This window comes from Taudactylus pleione, unplaced genomic scaffold (genome assembly GCF_031769625.1).
Source record: "Taudactylus pleione unplaced genomic scaffold, aTauple2 ptg001020l, whole genome shotgun sequence".
Lineage (NCBI taxonomy): Eukaryota > Metazoa > Chordata > Amphibia > Anura > Myobatrachidae > Taudactylus > Taudactylus pleione.
The window spans coordinates 46368-63382 of NW_028285421.1; the positions used below are offsets into that span (position 1 = coordinate 46368).

Below are 17015 nucleotides of genomic sequence, written 5' to 3' on the forward strand. Positions count from 1 at the left end.
ACCCTGCACCCGGGTCACCACAGCAGCCAGTCTGACACTCGCCCAGCCACTCCCAGGGAATGACGTCAGCAAGGTTGTCCCTGAGATGGGGATTCTTCTTTTTATACCAGATCTGCGCTCCACCCGACTTCCGCCCTGTGCGTTCCACCCCGACTTCCGCCCTGTGCGTTCCACCCCGACTTCCGCCCTGTGCGTTCCACCCGACTTCCGCCCTGTGCGTTCCACCTGCAGGAAGTCATTTGTACATTTATTTCCGCGTCTCTTCCAGAAAGAAAACAAAGACTGTCCGGCAGCAGCAGGTAATAATGTCCTACTACAGGGGGAGCAGCCTGTAGTGCTCTATTATACAGGGGGAGCAGCCTGTAGTGCTCTATTATACAGGGGGAGCAGCCTGTAGTGCTCTATTATACAGGGGGAGCAGCCTGTAGTGCTCTATTATACAAGGGAGCAGCCTGTAGTGCTCTATTATGCAGGGGGAGAGGCCTGTAGTGCTCTATTATACAGGGGGAGCAGCTTGTAGTGCTCTATTATACAGGGGGAGCAGCTTGTAGTGCTCTATTATACAGGGAAGCAGCCTGTAGTGCTCTATTATACAGGGGAGCAGCCTGTAGTGCTCTATTATACAGGGGAGCAGTCTCTAGTGCTCTATTATGCAGGGTGAGCAGCCTGTAGTGCTCTATTATACAGGGAGAGCAGGTTTTAGTGCCTAATATACAGTGGGAGAGGCCTGTGGTGCCTTATGATACAGGGAAGCAGCCTGTGGTGTCCTGTTATTATTATACTGGGGGAGCAGCCTGTGGTGTCCTGTTGTTTTTATTATACAGGTGGAGCAGCCTGTGGTGTCTTGTTATTATTATACAGGGGGAGCAGCCTGTGGTGTCTTGTTGTTTTATTATTATACAGGGGGAGCAGCCTGTGGTGTCCTCCTCCTTCCTCCTTCCTTCTTCCTTCTTATTATTATTCAGGGGGAGCGGCCTCTGGTGTCTTGTTGTTGTTATTATCATTATAATACAGGGGGAGCAGCCTATGGTTTCCTGTCATTGTTATACAGGGGGAGCAACCTGTGGGGTCCTGTTGTTGTTATTATTAACAGGACCCCACAGGCTGCTCCCTCTATATAACAACAACAATAAAAAATAACAACAACAGGCTGACCCTCCTATATGATATTGTTATTATTATTATTATTGAGGATCAGCCTGTTGTTATTATTTTTTATTGTTATTATTATATAGAGGGAGCTGCCTGTGGTTTCCTGTTGTTGTTGTTGTTATTATTATTATTATTATACAGGTGGAGCAGCCTGTGGTGTTATTTTATTATTATTATTATTATTATACAGGTGGAGCAGCCTGTGGTGTGTGAAATCAGAGTGACCTGTGTAAAGTGATCACTTTGCAATAGCACTAAAAATGTGTCTGGAAAAAACCCAATAGTTATCATTCTATCACCCTGCAGCTGTCACCACCCCGTGCAGTTCCTCTTTTCTATAAAAAGTTGTATTTAAACCAATGGATCTGCACTAGGAGCAGCAAAGGTGTGAGACAATAAGTCACCAAACTTATACCGTGTTCCCCGATAATAAGACACTGACTTATTTTTTTTTTTCAATCAAAAAAACTTCTTAGGGCTTATTTTAATTAACATTGACAGCAATTTCAATAATTCAATACAATTCTTTACTTCCCTTTATTTTTTTTCCTCTTCTTCTCTACTCTCCTCCGCGACGCTGCTGTAAATGACACCGCCACGCACGCCAGCTACCACACGCTCACTGTGAGAGAGTGAGACGCTGCAGCTGTGATTGGATGCCACTGTTAAATCTTTAACAGCGGCATCCATTTCATTGCGGGGGCCGGAGCTGGGGGCATTTTAGTGTAGCGCAGGGACCGGACAAAATAGGGATTTTGTTAGGGCTTATTTTTGGGGTGCGGCTTATTTTGGACAGTTTTTCAAAAGTAAGGGTAGGGCTTATTTTCAGGGAAACACGGTATCAAATAACATCAATAGGAAAAGAACAAGTCAGACAATCTCACTTGCGCTCCAATAATTTTCAACTTCAATTAAGTGGCAGTTTTTCTCCAGTGATGTACCACTCTCACATGTAAACAAAAAACACACAAAAATATACCACAATAGTGTAATATTGAACATAATATGAAAGTTCAATTCCCGTAGCAGTGCTTAGATGGAAATAGGTGCATAAAAGGTCCTCTCCAAAGATGAGTTTAACTTCTAAGAGACTCCAAAGAAGATCCTAAAATCCCAAACAGAACACCAAACTTGTGAATATGGAAGGTTGTGGATTCTCACATGAATGCTTACTAAAAGTAAGTCGGTGTAAAACACACAGCGGTTTCTTTAATCCCCATAAATCCATCAATCGATGGTGGGGGCAGATGGTTTCCAGATAATCAGGCTATTCTCCAGCACAATTGCCCTGGATCAGTGAGTGAGATCCTATCCTGTGCTCAGATGTTGATTCTTGTGATGACACTTTCAGTGTAAGGAGGAGAGCTAGAATAAAGTCTAAAGACAGCAATAAGGTCTTGTGTGATGGACTCTGAGGAGCCTTATAGGCTGGGTCACAGGAACGTCTGACAAATATTGACCAGGGCTCTATGGCTGGAGGAGGGGAAAGAGGTCATGGCTACTCTGTGTTAGATATCTGACTGTGTTACATGTGTTCTCTGTGATGTGTATTATACTTATTATATTTATTCCTACATAGTCTTGATCTGTGGAGCCAGAGTCTTTATCACACGTTCTGTGCTCTCCCTGATTCACTCAGGATGGACAAGAACGGAAGTCACAAGACTGAGAGGATCTTACATCTCACCCTGGAGATCATCTACATGCTGACTGGGGAGGTGAGAAGGTCTGGGAGTGTCACAGTGACATCACTTATATCTATAGTAATAATACAGGGACATGACTGGGGAGGTGAGAGGATCTGGGAGTGTCACAGTGACATCACTTATATCTATAGTAATAATACAGGGACATGACTGGGGAGGTGAGGGGATCTGGGAGTGTCACAGTGACATCACTTATATCAATAGTAATAATACATGGACATGACTGGGGAGGTGAGGGGATCTGGGAGTGTCACAGTGACATCACTTATATCTATAGTAATAATACAGGGACATGACTGGGGAGGTGAGGGGATCTGGGAGTGTCACAGTGACATCACTTATATCTATAGTAATAATACAGGGACATGACTGGGGAGGTGAGGGGATCTGGGAGTGTCACAGTGACATCACTTATATCTATAGTAATAATACAGGGACATGACTGGGGAGGTGAGAGGATCTGGGAGTGTCACAGTGACATCACTTATATCTATAGTAATAATACAGGGACATGACTGGGGAGGTGAGGGGATCTGGGAGTGTCACAGTGATGTCACTTATATATCTATAGATATCTATAGTAATAATACAGGGACATGACTGGGGAGGTGAGGGGATCTGGGAGTGTCACAGTGACATCACTTATATCTATAGTAATAATACAGGGACATGACTGGGGAGGTGAGGGGTTCTGGGAGTGTCACAGTGACATCACTTATATCTATAGTAATAATACAGGGACATGACTGGGGAGGTGAGGGGATCTGGGAGTGTCACAGTGACATCACTTATATCTATAGTAATAATACAGGGACATGACTGGGGAGGTGAGAGGATCTGGGAGTGTCACAGTGACATCACTTATATCTATAGTAATAATACTGGGACATGACTGGGGAGGTGAGGGGATCTGGGAGTGTCACAGTGACATCACTTATATCTATAGTAATAATACAGGGTCATGACTGGGGAGGTGAGGGGATCTGGGAGTGTCACAGTGACATCACTTATATCTATAGTAATAATACAGGGACATGACTGGGGAGGTGAGGAGATCTGGGAGTGTCACAGTGACATCACTTATATCTATAGTAATAATACAGGGACATGACTGGGGAGGTGAGGGGATCTGGGGGTGTCACAGTGACATCACTTATATCTATAGTAATAATACAGGGACATGACTGGGGAGGTGAGGGGATCTGGGAGTGTCACAGTGACATCACTTATATCTATAGTAATAATACAGGGACATGACTGGGGAGGTGAGGAGATCTGGGAGTGTCACAGTGACATCACTTATATCTATAGTAATAATACAGGGACATGACTGGGGAGGTGAGGGGATCTGGGAGTGTCACAGTGACATCAGTTATATCTATAGTAATAATACAGGGACATGACTGGGGAGGTGAGGGGATCTGGGAGTGTCACAGTGACATCACTTATATCTATAGTAATAATACAGGGACATGACTGGGGAGGTGAGGGGATTTGGGAGTGTATGCAGTGATATTTTGTGTATACCCCCAATACACAGGATTACATGGTAGTGAAGAAGACATCCGTCAAGTGTGAGACACCAAGCAGCCGACCCGATGTGTCAGGAGTTCTGAACAGCATTCAGAGTCCCATCATGGTGCCTCCACCTCACTCACTGATATATGAAAGTTACAATGACCAGAAGATCCTTGAACTTATCAAAAAGATCATTCAGCTGCTGACTGGAGAGGTGACTGCTGGGAATGGGACATTATACAGTAACATCAGGGGATGTGTCTGGGTGATGACTGGAGAGGTGACTGCTGGGAATGGGACATTATACAGTAACACCAGGGGATGTGTCTGGGTGGTGACTGGAGAGGAGACTGCTGGGAATGGGACATTATACAGTAACACCAGGGGATGTGTCTGGGTGATGACTGGAGAAGTGACTGCTGGGAATGGGACATTATACAGTAACATCGGGGGATGTGTCTGGGTGATGACTGGAGAGGTGACTGCTGGGAATGGGACATTATACAGTAACACCGGGGGATGTCTGGGTGATGACTGGAGAGGTGACTGCTGGGAATGGGACATTATACAGTAACACCGGGGATGTGTCTGGTTGATGACTGGAGAAGTGACTGCTGGGAATGGGACATTATACAGTAACACCGGGGATGTGTCTGGGTGATGACTGGAGAGGTGACTGCTGGGAATGGGACATTATACAGTAACACCAGGGGATGTGTCTGGGTGATGACTGGAGAGGTGACTGCTGGGAATGGGACATTATACAGTAACACCAGGGGATGTGTCTGGGTGATGACTGGAGAGGTGACTGCTGGGAATGGGACATTATACAGTAACACCAGGGGATGTGTCTGGTTGATGACTGGAGAGGTGACTGCTGGGAATGGGACATTATACAGTAACACCAGGGGATGTGTCTGGGTGATGACTGGAGAGGTGACTGCTGGGAATGGGACATTATACAGTAACACCAGGGGATGTGTCTGGGTGATGACTGGAGAGGTGACTGCTGGGAATGGGACATTATACAGTAACACGAGGGGATGTGTCTGGGTGGTGACTGGAGAGGAGACTGCTGGGAATGGGACATTATACAGTAACACCAGGGGATGTGTCTGGGTGATGACTGGGGAGGTGACTGCTGGGAATGGGACATTATACAGTAACACCAGGGGATGTGTCTGGGTGATGACTGGAGAAGTGACTGCTGGGAATGGGACATTATACAGTAACATCGGGGGATGTGTCTGGGTGATGACTGGAGAGGTGACTGCTGGGAATGGGACATTATACAGTAACACCGGGGGATGTCTGGGTGATGACTGGAGAGGTGACTGCTGGGAATGGGACATTATACAGTAACACCGGGGGATGTCTGGGTGATGACTGGAGAGGTGACTGCTGGGAATGGGACATTATACAGTAACACCGGGGGATGTGTCTGGGTGATGACTGGAGAGGTGACTGCTGGGAATGGGACATTATACAGTAACACCGGGGGATGTGTCTGGGTGATGACTGGAGAGGTGACTGCTGGGAATGGGACATTATACAGTAACACCAGGGGATGTGTCTTTGTGATGACTGGAGAGGTGACTGCTGGGAATGGGACATTATACAGTAACACCGGGGGATGTGTCTGGGTGATGACTGGAGAGGTGACTGCTGGGAAGGGGACATTATACAGTAACACCAGGGGATGTGTCTGGGTGATGACTGGAGAGGTGACTGCTGGGAATGGGACATTATACAGTAACACCGGGGGATGTGTCTGGGTGATGACTGGAGAGGTGACTGCTGGGAATGGGACATTATACAGTAACACCAGGGGATGTGTCTGGGTGATGACTGTATCATTGTGTGTGTCAGGTTCCTATAAGGTGTCAGGATGTCACTGTCTTTGTCTCCATGCAGGAGGGGGAGTATATAGAGGAACACTGGGGTCTGTACAAGGACGTGATGATGGAGAATCACCGGCCCCTCACATCACTGGGTAAGAGGAGACTGTCATTTATTGTACAGGGGAGAGCAGGTATGGGGGACCACTATATACTGACATCTCCTGATAATCACATATATACAATGTACTCAGTCACTGTGTGTCTCCTACAGATGGACCCAGTAACAGAAATACCCCAGAGAGATGTCCCCGTCCTCTTTATTCCCAGGATTGTACAGAGGAGAATCACAGGACCCCACAGGAGTATCAGGTAGGTGGGATTTAAGGTCTCACCAATATACCAAAGTGACTGTCACTATATGATCTGTAAGGAATCTGTGTGTGTCTTATACACTGATATTATACTGTTTACTTTCAATGAATCCAACTGTATAATTTTATGGGTTATTTAGGGTGAAAATCTGACTGATATAAAAGCAGAAGATGAAGTGGGAGAAGAAGAGACGTATGTTACTGATATTAAGGCAGAATATATAAAGGAAGAAGAAGAGACGTATGTGAGGGGTGATCAGCAGTGTAAGGATGAGCAAATCTCTACAGATATCAGCACAGGTGAGTAACAAACACTTATTACAGGTGTATCTCATACATCAGTAGCCATCAGCCCCTATTATACTCCTGCTCTCCCCCTCACATCATGTCACTGTGTGTTACCAGCCCAGAGGTCTGACCAGTCTCCTCCCCGCACTCTCTGGTGTATCTCATACATCAGGAGCCATCTGCCCGAGATCCAGTTCATCGCTGGGGCATACCGGGCATCGATCTGATGGCGTCTTGGCACAATAGCAAAGGTACGTGTTTTCCTCCAGAGACCCGGGATCTGTTTTGATGGACGTCTTAAAGGTTCGGTACATATTCTCTCCGATCTTGCTTCTGTCGAGGGTTCTCCACAAATGAAAGTGAGAAGGCGGCACCGTCATTCTGGAAGCTGCTGATTGGCCATGGAAGGCTTAATACACAGATCTTCTGAGCCTCTCCATCAATGCTCCACTGCGTCTTCTTCCACCACTGAATCTTCTGTCTCATGTCCCGTGCTTTTACCCGGACCTGACCCGCCTCGTTAAGATGAAGTGGCTCTTGAGACATCCTTCTTGAGAGCTAAAGGATTTTCGCAGTCATTCATTCGTACAATGCTGAGTGCTCGGAAGCCCTTTTCCGCTAGAATTAATCATCGGGTTTGGCATACTTCACCTGCTGTTTTTCCAGGGGCCTTAACCACAGATTCTTCCGGCTTGTCTGAGTCCTCTGATTTCAACAGGAGTGTGTGGATTTGAGTCTCGCCTCCCATGCTTAAAAGTTCAGGTTTCCGCCCTTTTGGTTCTCTTTCAGAGACAGATTGCCTTGATGCTCCCCGTGCAGCCTCCGTTTGTTCCTCTGGTGGCTCCATGCGTCTTGTCCCTGGTGCTTTCGGCTCTTCAGGCACCTCCCTTCGAGCCTTTGGACTCTGTGGACTTTCATTGGCTCACGTGGAAGACTATTTTCCTTCTGGCTATTTCTTCGGCTCGTAGAGTCTCCGATTTGAGCGCACTGTTGTGTCACTCTCCTTTTCTGGTCATTATTTGGGCTAAGCTACCTTCCAAAGGTTGTCTACAGATTTCACCTCAATCAGGAGATTGTGGTCCCGGCTTTTCAGTCTCTGGAGGTATACGTGGATGAGGCGTCTCTAGATGTTGTGAAGTTTACCAGATCTATGTGGAACGTACCAGGGACATCTGGAAGTCTGATTCCTTTTTATCCTTTATGGCTTCCATAAAAGGGGCTGGCCAGCTACGAAGCAGACCTTGGGTAGATGGCTCCGTTTAAATATCCACCAAGCGTAAGTGGTGGCGGGCCTTCCTACCCCGGGCCATGATAACGGCTCATTCCACCTGGTCGGTGGGTACCTCTTGGGCAGCTCGTCATGACGCCTCTGTTGAGCAGCTTTGCAGGGTGGCAACGTGGTCTTCTGCTCACACATTTCTCCGTTTTTATGCCTTTCAACACCTTCGCCTTTATCAAATTTATGATGGGACCCAGAAACTGTGGAGTAGGACACCAATTATTTAAAGTGAGAGGTCCCTGGGACCCACATTTTTTTTTCACTCAGCGCAATCACTGGAAGAACCAAAGCATTATGACCACCTACCTTTTATATGCTGCTACTCCACCATGCGCCATCGGAACAGCTCTGACCCACTGAATCATGGACTCTACAAAGCATCTGAAGGTATCTGGCGTTGTCTGGTCCATGATGTTATGTTACCGGCAGGACTTTTATCTCCTGTATGTTGTATATTACACCTCTTCCCTGCAAGCCTGGAGGCAGCAGCATGTTACACCTGTCTCTATCAGCACTGGTGATTACATCTTATCTTACACTACATCTCATGTATATTACACCTCTTCCCTGCAAGCCTGGAGGCAGCAGCATGTTACACCTGTCTCTATCAGCACTGGTGCTTACATCTTATCTTACACTACATCTCATGTATATTACACCTCTTCTCTATCAGCACTGGTAAAAATCCAGCCAACAAGGAATCCCAACTCATGATGGCAAACTCAGAGGAAAGCTCCTCCAGCCATAATCTGGTGGCTGCAGACCTGTGCAGTTACACATTCTCCTGCTAAATGAGCTGCTCCCATCTAGTAAATGCATGAAATGACTTACTATGAAGCCTCGATAAAGTCACTTATACCGTGATTTGCTGCCATTGTTACTGCTAATTATACAATGGATGTTAAGATGTCTGCCTAGATATAGTATTTCCTCTGAGGAAGATACCATGTATTGCAGGATGGGGTGGGATGTACTAGGAATGGAAGCGGCTGTCTCAGTTTTCTGGCACATAAGTGTATATCGACCTCAGTATATTTTGGTGCTAGTTAATGATGTATATGTTACTTTAACATCTGCCTATTTTATTGCAAATTGGGGACATTTCACCATAATCTTTATATGTATAATGAAACTTGTAAGCAAACATTTATATTTCCGTATATGTAATTTATTCCCAGCAGATCGATCTAGCAGCCGGGATGTCTCAGAGGATCATCTCAGCTTTACTCAAAATTTTAAAATTATTGATGATGACATCACCCGAGATTCTCCAGGAGAAAACCCAGTTACCCCAATTTTACATCCAAAATTTCACAGTGCAGATCTAGCACCTGCTACCTCTGATCATGGGTATTGTTCTCCTGATAACTCTGATATTGGTGCATCTGTTACACCTCGTACAGTAGATAACATATTTCCCTGTTCTATAGATGCCATATATATTACACAGAACACACAGCTTATTATCCATCAGCCAGCTAATGCAAGTAAGAAACTATTTTCATGTTCTGAGTGTGGGAAATGTTTTACAAAGAAATCAAGTTTTGTTATACATCAGAGAATTCACACAGGTGAGAAACCATTTCCATGTTCTGAGTGTGGGAAATGTTTTATAACGAAATCACATCTTGTTGTACATCAGAGAATTCACACAGGTGAGAAACCATTTCCATGTTCTGAGTGTGGGAAATGTTTTATACATAAATCAGAACTTGTTACACATCAGAGAAGTCACACAGGTGAGAAACCATTTCCATGCTCTGAGTGTGGGAAGTGTTTTACACAGAAAGCACATCTTGTTATACATCAGAGAAGTCACACAGGTGAGAAACCATTTCCATGTCCTGAGTGTGGAAAATGTTTTACACAGAAATCAGAACTTGTTATACATCAGAGACATCACACAGGTGAGAAACCGTTTCCATGCTCTGAGTGTGGGAAATGTTTTGCACAGAAATCAGAACTTGTTAGACATCAGAGAAGTCACACAGGTGAGAAACCATTTCCATGCTCTGAGTGTGGGAAATGTTTTAAACAGAAATCAAATCTTGTTAAACATCAGAGAAGTCACACAGGTGAGAAACCATTTCCATGCTCTGAGTGTGGGAAATGTTTTGCACAGAAATCAGAATTTGTTAGACATCAGAGAAGTCACACAGGTGAGAAACCATTTCCATGCTCGGAGTGTGGGAAATGTTTTAAACAGAAATCACATCTTGTTAAACATCAAAGAAGTCACAAAGGTGAGAAGTCATTTTAATGCTCTAAGTGGAGTTTCTTAGGTGACATTGTGTATGTTTGTAATTGAGAATTTTTATGCAAAGGATACATTTTAGTATAGTATTTCTCCTGACACAGGCTCTTAATTGGCCAGTTCACATTTGTTTTCCATTATAGCCACATTTCTGTTACTGTACAAATTGCATTATTGTGTATTTGTTAATTTTATTCTGAAACCTGACAGACAAGTTCCTGCAATAAACCTCCCCCCAATTCACATTTATACAGTGAAGAGTCCAGGTTCCCAGAGGAATATGAGGCTATAAATGGACATATCAGGCCTGATTGTGAGCCCTCAAGACACAACCTATGTGTGGATGCCCAGCATAGACACAGTCACTGATGAGGGGTGTTTTTCCTTCTTTCTATTTGTGCACACAGACCATTGCCAGCTTGTTTAATCCCTATATATCTGAAGCAAATTATTCTATTTTTCATATAATTACTATCAGGTTATAAGTAACAAATATAAACTTTGCAAAGTGTTAACCGGAATTATATACCTTTTAAATCATTTGGATAATTTCCTTTCATAAAGATAACGATACACACAAAGTGTTATAAGTAAAATGTTTTTATATATCAAATCAATCTTCATAAAATCAATGCTTGTTACAATACAATATGGACGATACAAAGATGAGAGAGAGAGAGAAAATGGCTGCTGTGTGAGATTATGTGTGGGGGTGGTTGTTAAGGCTCATATCCTATTCAAACCGCATGGTCTCTGAACACAAACTCCATTTTGAATGTCAGAAAAGCTCTCTTTGAAATCTCCCATAATGCCATAGTTAATTAAATATGCAAGCTGAATATCATATGCCAACACATCAGGCAAACACTGCACCATTTAATATTCCAACATGTATAACACAAGCTGATTCCAATGTACAACAATACCTTCCTACAACAGACCTCATCCAGTACCCACTAGACCGTAGGGAGGGGGAAGGGCCAAAGCACATACATGTTTTTCCTTTGTTTGCAAGCCTCATGATCCCTAGGCAAACTCCATTATGAAAACTCACATTGACGACTCCCATATGCAATGTTCTGTAATACCAAAATTCTCACCCACCACAACTGTGTGATATCTTTGGACCAAAACAGTACATTATATTGTATACCAGTGTCTAATATTTTCAACTTCCATGATATAACACTGATACTAGCCTATGATTACATCCACTATACTATACAAGCTTTTCAGATACTATAACGTTGTATAATGCATATAAGCGGATTCCTCTGTAATAGTTAAATTACCAGTATACAACTCATAGTACACAATGCTATCATAATACTATAAAGCATCTACCAACCACATGGACCAACTTCAATTTCCATTAAACACATGGTTCAATGGGGGAAGGGGGGAGCACATGGAATTTCCTTTGTTCATACCACATGGAGGTAGCCATCTTTAACTAACTGCAGACTACCTTTCACATGGTAATAATTACTTATACCAATCTATTTGAACTATAAAATCCCCAAACTATGACAGTACATAACTTCACAATACTATCACAATATGGCTAGCAATCCGCAACTCCCATGGAACCACAACCAGTAGCTGAATTCAACCTGATTCCATTATATAATGTTTCAGAAAGTATAAACTACTAAACCGTGTACATTACTTACAAACTTAGTACAATGTAATTGACCACTACCGAGTTACGGGTTCCTTCATCACCAGCTGATATCAAACAATTATATATCTACAGTTTGCAATATTTTACCCAATTTCCATCTTAATCTTAACTACACAATGATACAGTCAGATCACAAGAATACAACACACACTAAACCTCTCTCTATCAGACTATGCTATTGTTCAAGCACATGGTGGATCGTATGAACGAACTACAGTCTCCATTAAACACGTGAATAGACAAAGACTACACCATATCATCCACTGTATGCATTGCTACATAAATCACTACAAATTATGTAAGCTATAAACAGATTAATACAAACTTGTTACAAATACCCATATAGGCTATCTAATGTACAGTTTACTTAGCCATTATGAGTAGATATCTCCAGGGGAATGAAGCTGCATTTTGGCCTTCTGGGGGGGGATCTGCTCTGCCTGTGTCTCCCTGGTGTGTCCTTGCAAGAATGTGTGTTTCTCCAAGTGTGAGTGCCTGCATCTGTGAGAGATCCTTTGTCTGATCTCTGTGAGAATCCAACCGTATTCCTATTACCTGATAGGTGTGTTCAAAAAGGGGGTGTTTCAATCCTTTACTTTGAAACTCATGTCCAATCACCTGTGAGGAGGCTTCAAGAGGAAAAAGCCTCTTGCCCCCGGGGGTATGCTGTGGAGTGTGAACACCTTATCAAATGCTAATTAGATTGTAGTATCATTTAGCCATCTCTATTGATATGCTGGAATAACCAGTTCTGTGTAAACTTGTTTGGGACCTGACTATCTCTGGAATATGTGAATTACACACATATATATATATTTGATTCTAATTGTATAAGGAATTATTATTATTGATTTTAATATACACCACTGTAACAGTCACTGAGCTGTAAGTCATGCGTGTAAGATATAGCCACCTCAGAATCACTTGTGGTTACTCAGAGATATAACTAAGAAAGAGGCTGTCACACCATGAGGTCACAGCAACAGTGAGACATATTGACTGTCCTGTATGTGGGGGCTCCGAAAGGAGTTGCAGTGTATTAATGTGTCTGTATGAGACCGTGTTCTCTTTCATCTAAGGAAAGAAGAGGCTGGGAAAATATTTTTGAAAATTCATTTTGTATAGTGATATTTTCATACAGGCTACATTGTAATTTTATGTTTCTGTCATCTCTTTAATAAAAAAATTCTAAATATAAATATGTTTGTAAAATACTGTTTTTATAGGACTGTATTTAGTATCTGTGTTTGCTACATGTGGATAGGTATGATATAACTGAAATGGTTGTGTAATATCATGGCTGGTTCTGATAAACATATTTATATTTATTTATTAACAGTCTTATATAGCGCAGTATATTCCATTGCGCTTTACAATTGGAAACATTTATAGAACAAAACTACATAATAACACAGATATATAGGTAGGAAGGCCCTGCTCACAAGCTTACAATCTATAGGGAAATAGGCATTGATACACAAGGATAGGTGCTATATATTGCATTTGGTCCAGCCAGAATGCAGAGTTTCTTGGTGGGCTGCATGATCCAGTCACACAGGAATGTCGGCCAAATGTCAGGTGTATGTGAAAGAAAGACAATGTGTGAGGTTATGTGAGAACTTTGAAAGGTGATGTCATTAGATATGGAAGGTTATGTGCATGGTTCTGAAATCTGATAAGCTTGTCTGATGAGGTGAGTTTTCAGGGAACGCTTGAAGGATTGGAGACTAGAGGAGAGTCTTATTGTGCATGGTAAGGCATTCCACAGAGTGGGTGCAGCCCGAAGAAAGTCCTGTAACCGTGAATGGGAGCAAGTAATACATGGGGATGAGAGACGCAGATCTTGTGCTGAGCGGAGAGGTCGGGTTGGGAGATAGTTTGAGATGAGTGAAGAGATGTATGTTGGTGTGGTTTGGTTAATAGTCTTCTGTGTAAGTAAAACTATTTTATATTTAATATGGTAGAAAACCAGTAACCAATGGAGGGACTGACAGAGCGGGGCAGCAGACAATGAATGTTTGGCAAGGAAGATAAGCCTCGCAGCTGCATTCATAATGGATTGTAATAGCGATAGCCTGTTTCTGGAAGACCAGTAACGAGACTATTAAGGATGAAGGACAGACTATTAGGTAACAGACACTTCACCACTAAGGTTAATTATACAGTGTAATCAAAAAGTTTTAGTCCCCTCCTGATTTCTTATAATTTTCACCTATTAGTCGCATTTAAATGTTTCAGATCTTCAAACATAATTAAATATAAGACAAAGACAACCTGCCTAAACATAAAATACAGTTTTTAAATGATAATTTAATTTACTGAAGGAAAAACATTATCCAACACCTCTATCACCCATTTGATACATTAATTGCCTCCCTAAATGTGATAACAGGGTGCGCCACCTTTAGCAGCAACAATTGCAATCAAAGTTCCTCCAATAGCGCATCAATGACTCATCCAGGCAGTCCATAAAGAATCCAGATGGACATCTAAGGAACTGCAGACCTCGCTCACCTTAGTTACTGTCAGTATTTGTGAGTCCCCCATAATATATAGAATGGGCAAAAATGGTATCTATGGAAGACCTGCAAGGTAAATACCACTGCTAGCCAAGGGAACATCAAGGCTGGTCTCACATTGATGACCCACAATCCCTTTCTGCTATTGTTCTGTGGACTGATGAGAAAAACTGTTACTCTTTAGAAGACACAGGTCCTGTTACATCTGGCACATGGTAGTGTGATGGTGGGGGGATGTTTGCAGCTTCAGAACCTGGGTAACTTGCCATAATAAATGGAATCATGAATTCTGCTTTCTATCGGAAATGGTAATAATGTCTGGTCATCCGCCCATGATCTGAAGCACAAACACAATTGGATTATGCAGCAAGACAATGATCTGAGGCACAAGAGCAAGTCCACCTCTGAAAAGCTCTAAAGAAACAAAATTAAGGTTTTGGAGTGGCCTAGTGAAAGTCCTGACTTGAATCCAAATGAGATGCTGTGGCAGGACCCTAAATGGGAAGTTCATGCTCGAAACCCCCCCAATGTGGCTGAGTTAAAGCAGTTTTGCAAAGAGGTCGGCCAATATTCTTCCACAGTGATGGAAAAGACTGATCTGCAGTTATCGGAAGCGTTCAGTTGCAGTTGTTGCTGTTAAAGGTGGAATAATTGGTTATTAAGTTTAGGGGGAGGGGGCAATTAATGTTTCATATGGGTGATGGAGGTGTTGGATAACTTTCCTTTAATACATGAAATTATTATTTAAAAATAAACTATATTTTGTATTTCTCAGGTTGTCTTTGTATTCAATTTTGTTTGAAGATCTGAAATAAGTAACAAATATGCAAATATAGAAGAAATCAGGAAGGGGGCAAAAACTTATTCACACCACTGTAGCTATCACAGAGGGCTAAATGTGTGTGTAACATATACAGTGCTGTGTGTGCTGGGTACATTTATCCAAAAAGGAACATTGTGATCACAGTCTGTGTAATGGGTACAGATCCTGCCACTTCCACCTCAGTTGGATGGAGAAAAGCAGAAGATAGTTAAGTGATTGTAACTATACAGTGGGTGTAAAAGTCTACACACCCTTACTGATATTACAGACATATGTGATGTCATCCTGACATCAGCATAAATCATATCTGACCTTTTCCTGCCTCTACATAAAGTGACCCAGCAGCCCCCACACCCTGCACGTCAGGAACAATTAGACAATTTTTAGCAAGAAGCAAAATAAAAAAGTTAATGATGGGACTATCGCTCTGTGGTTAATCAGCGACATTTATTATCATGTCCAAAGGTGGTTATATATCTACCAGCAATAAAAAGTGATTGTGAAATTTTGGGTAAGGTCCTCTCGTTCTTTGGCTCAGTCACACATCTTCATCTTGGGTGCGACCCTTTGGCGATGCTTTGTTGTAATTTAAAAAATTGGGATTTAGGACCTAGGCGTACTGAGTTTATCCCTCTCCTTACCCTGGTTTTCACAGCTGCCAAGAAGGTAATTATAAAAACCTGGACTGTAGCCACCTCCACCTTTTCTGGGCACAGTAGAATCCATGTTACTCCAGGCCTGGGGAATGGAGGGTGGGATGATCTATGTTGTGGGGTTAAAAATATTACATAGTAACCTAATCTTTTTTTAATAAAGCTTCGAGCCTCATTGTAGTGTGGGGATCATACTAAAAACACCTAGCATATAGTGCCCTCTTTAAATAAAAATAGGCTCTAATCCTAGTTCACCCTGGGGCTTTGTAATACCCACCACCTTTTCTTGAGATGCCTATTCCAACTTCACTCCCCATCTGGTCAAAGACCGACTATGCCACTGGCCTGCAAAGGCTCTCACTAGAACTTGTCACCCCCCTGCATGTTACGCCAATCTCCCATACCCTGCACACGGCTATGGGGTATAATTGGCAGAGATGAAGCAATGGTGAGGTGTTAGACGTACAGTAGATGTGTAAAAGATGCGTAGAGGGGATCAGAAAGGATATTCTAGAATTAGTTGTGTGGAAAAAAAGATCAGTTCAGAGGCCACAAACCCATAACAAAGAGAACCGATGGCTTATTTTATAAAGAGTGTTTTTTATTACCAAAGGTAAAATAGACCTTAGAGCTTACTTCACTAACATGTATAAATATACTAAAGTGTAAAATTATGTTAAAGTGTAATATAAAGGATGAACATACAACAGAATACTATATTTATATGTCTAAATGTAAAAAACTGATGAAATTATATATATATATATATATATATATATATAGATACACACACTATATGGACAAAGTATTTGGCCACATCTGTTAATTGAATTGAGGTGTTTCAGTCAGATCCATTGCCACAGGTGTATATAATCGAGCACCTAGCCATGCAGCCTCCACTTGCAAAGATTTGTGATACGCAATGGG

The 17015-nt window shown here is 42.6% G+C and overlaps 1 protein-coding gene across 1 annotated transcript; it reads left to right on the top strand.

Moving 5' to 3' along the window:
* Positions 1–234: 234 nt before the first annotated feature.
* LOC148454243 (uncharacterized) lies at positions 235–13253 on the top strand. Its single transcript, XM_088461147.1, has 7 exons — positions 235–299; positions 2732–2870; positions 4399–4590; positions 6291–6369; positions 6489–6586; positions 6729–6888; positions 9334–13253. Exons 2-7 carry the CDS (start codon positions 2793–2795, stop codon positions 10413–10415), a joined length of 1689 nt encoding a protein of 562 aa, XP_088317273.1. The 5' UTR covers positions 235–299; positions 2732–2792; the 3' UTR covers positions 10416–13253.
* The last annotated feature ends 3762 nt before the right edge of the window (positions 13254–17015 follow it).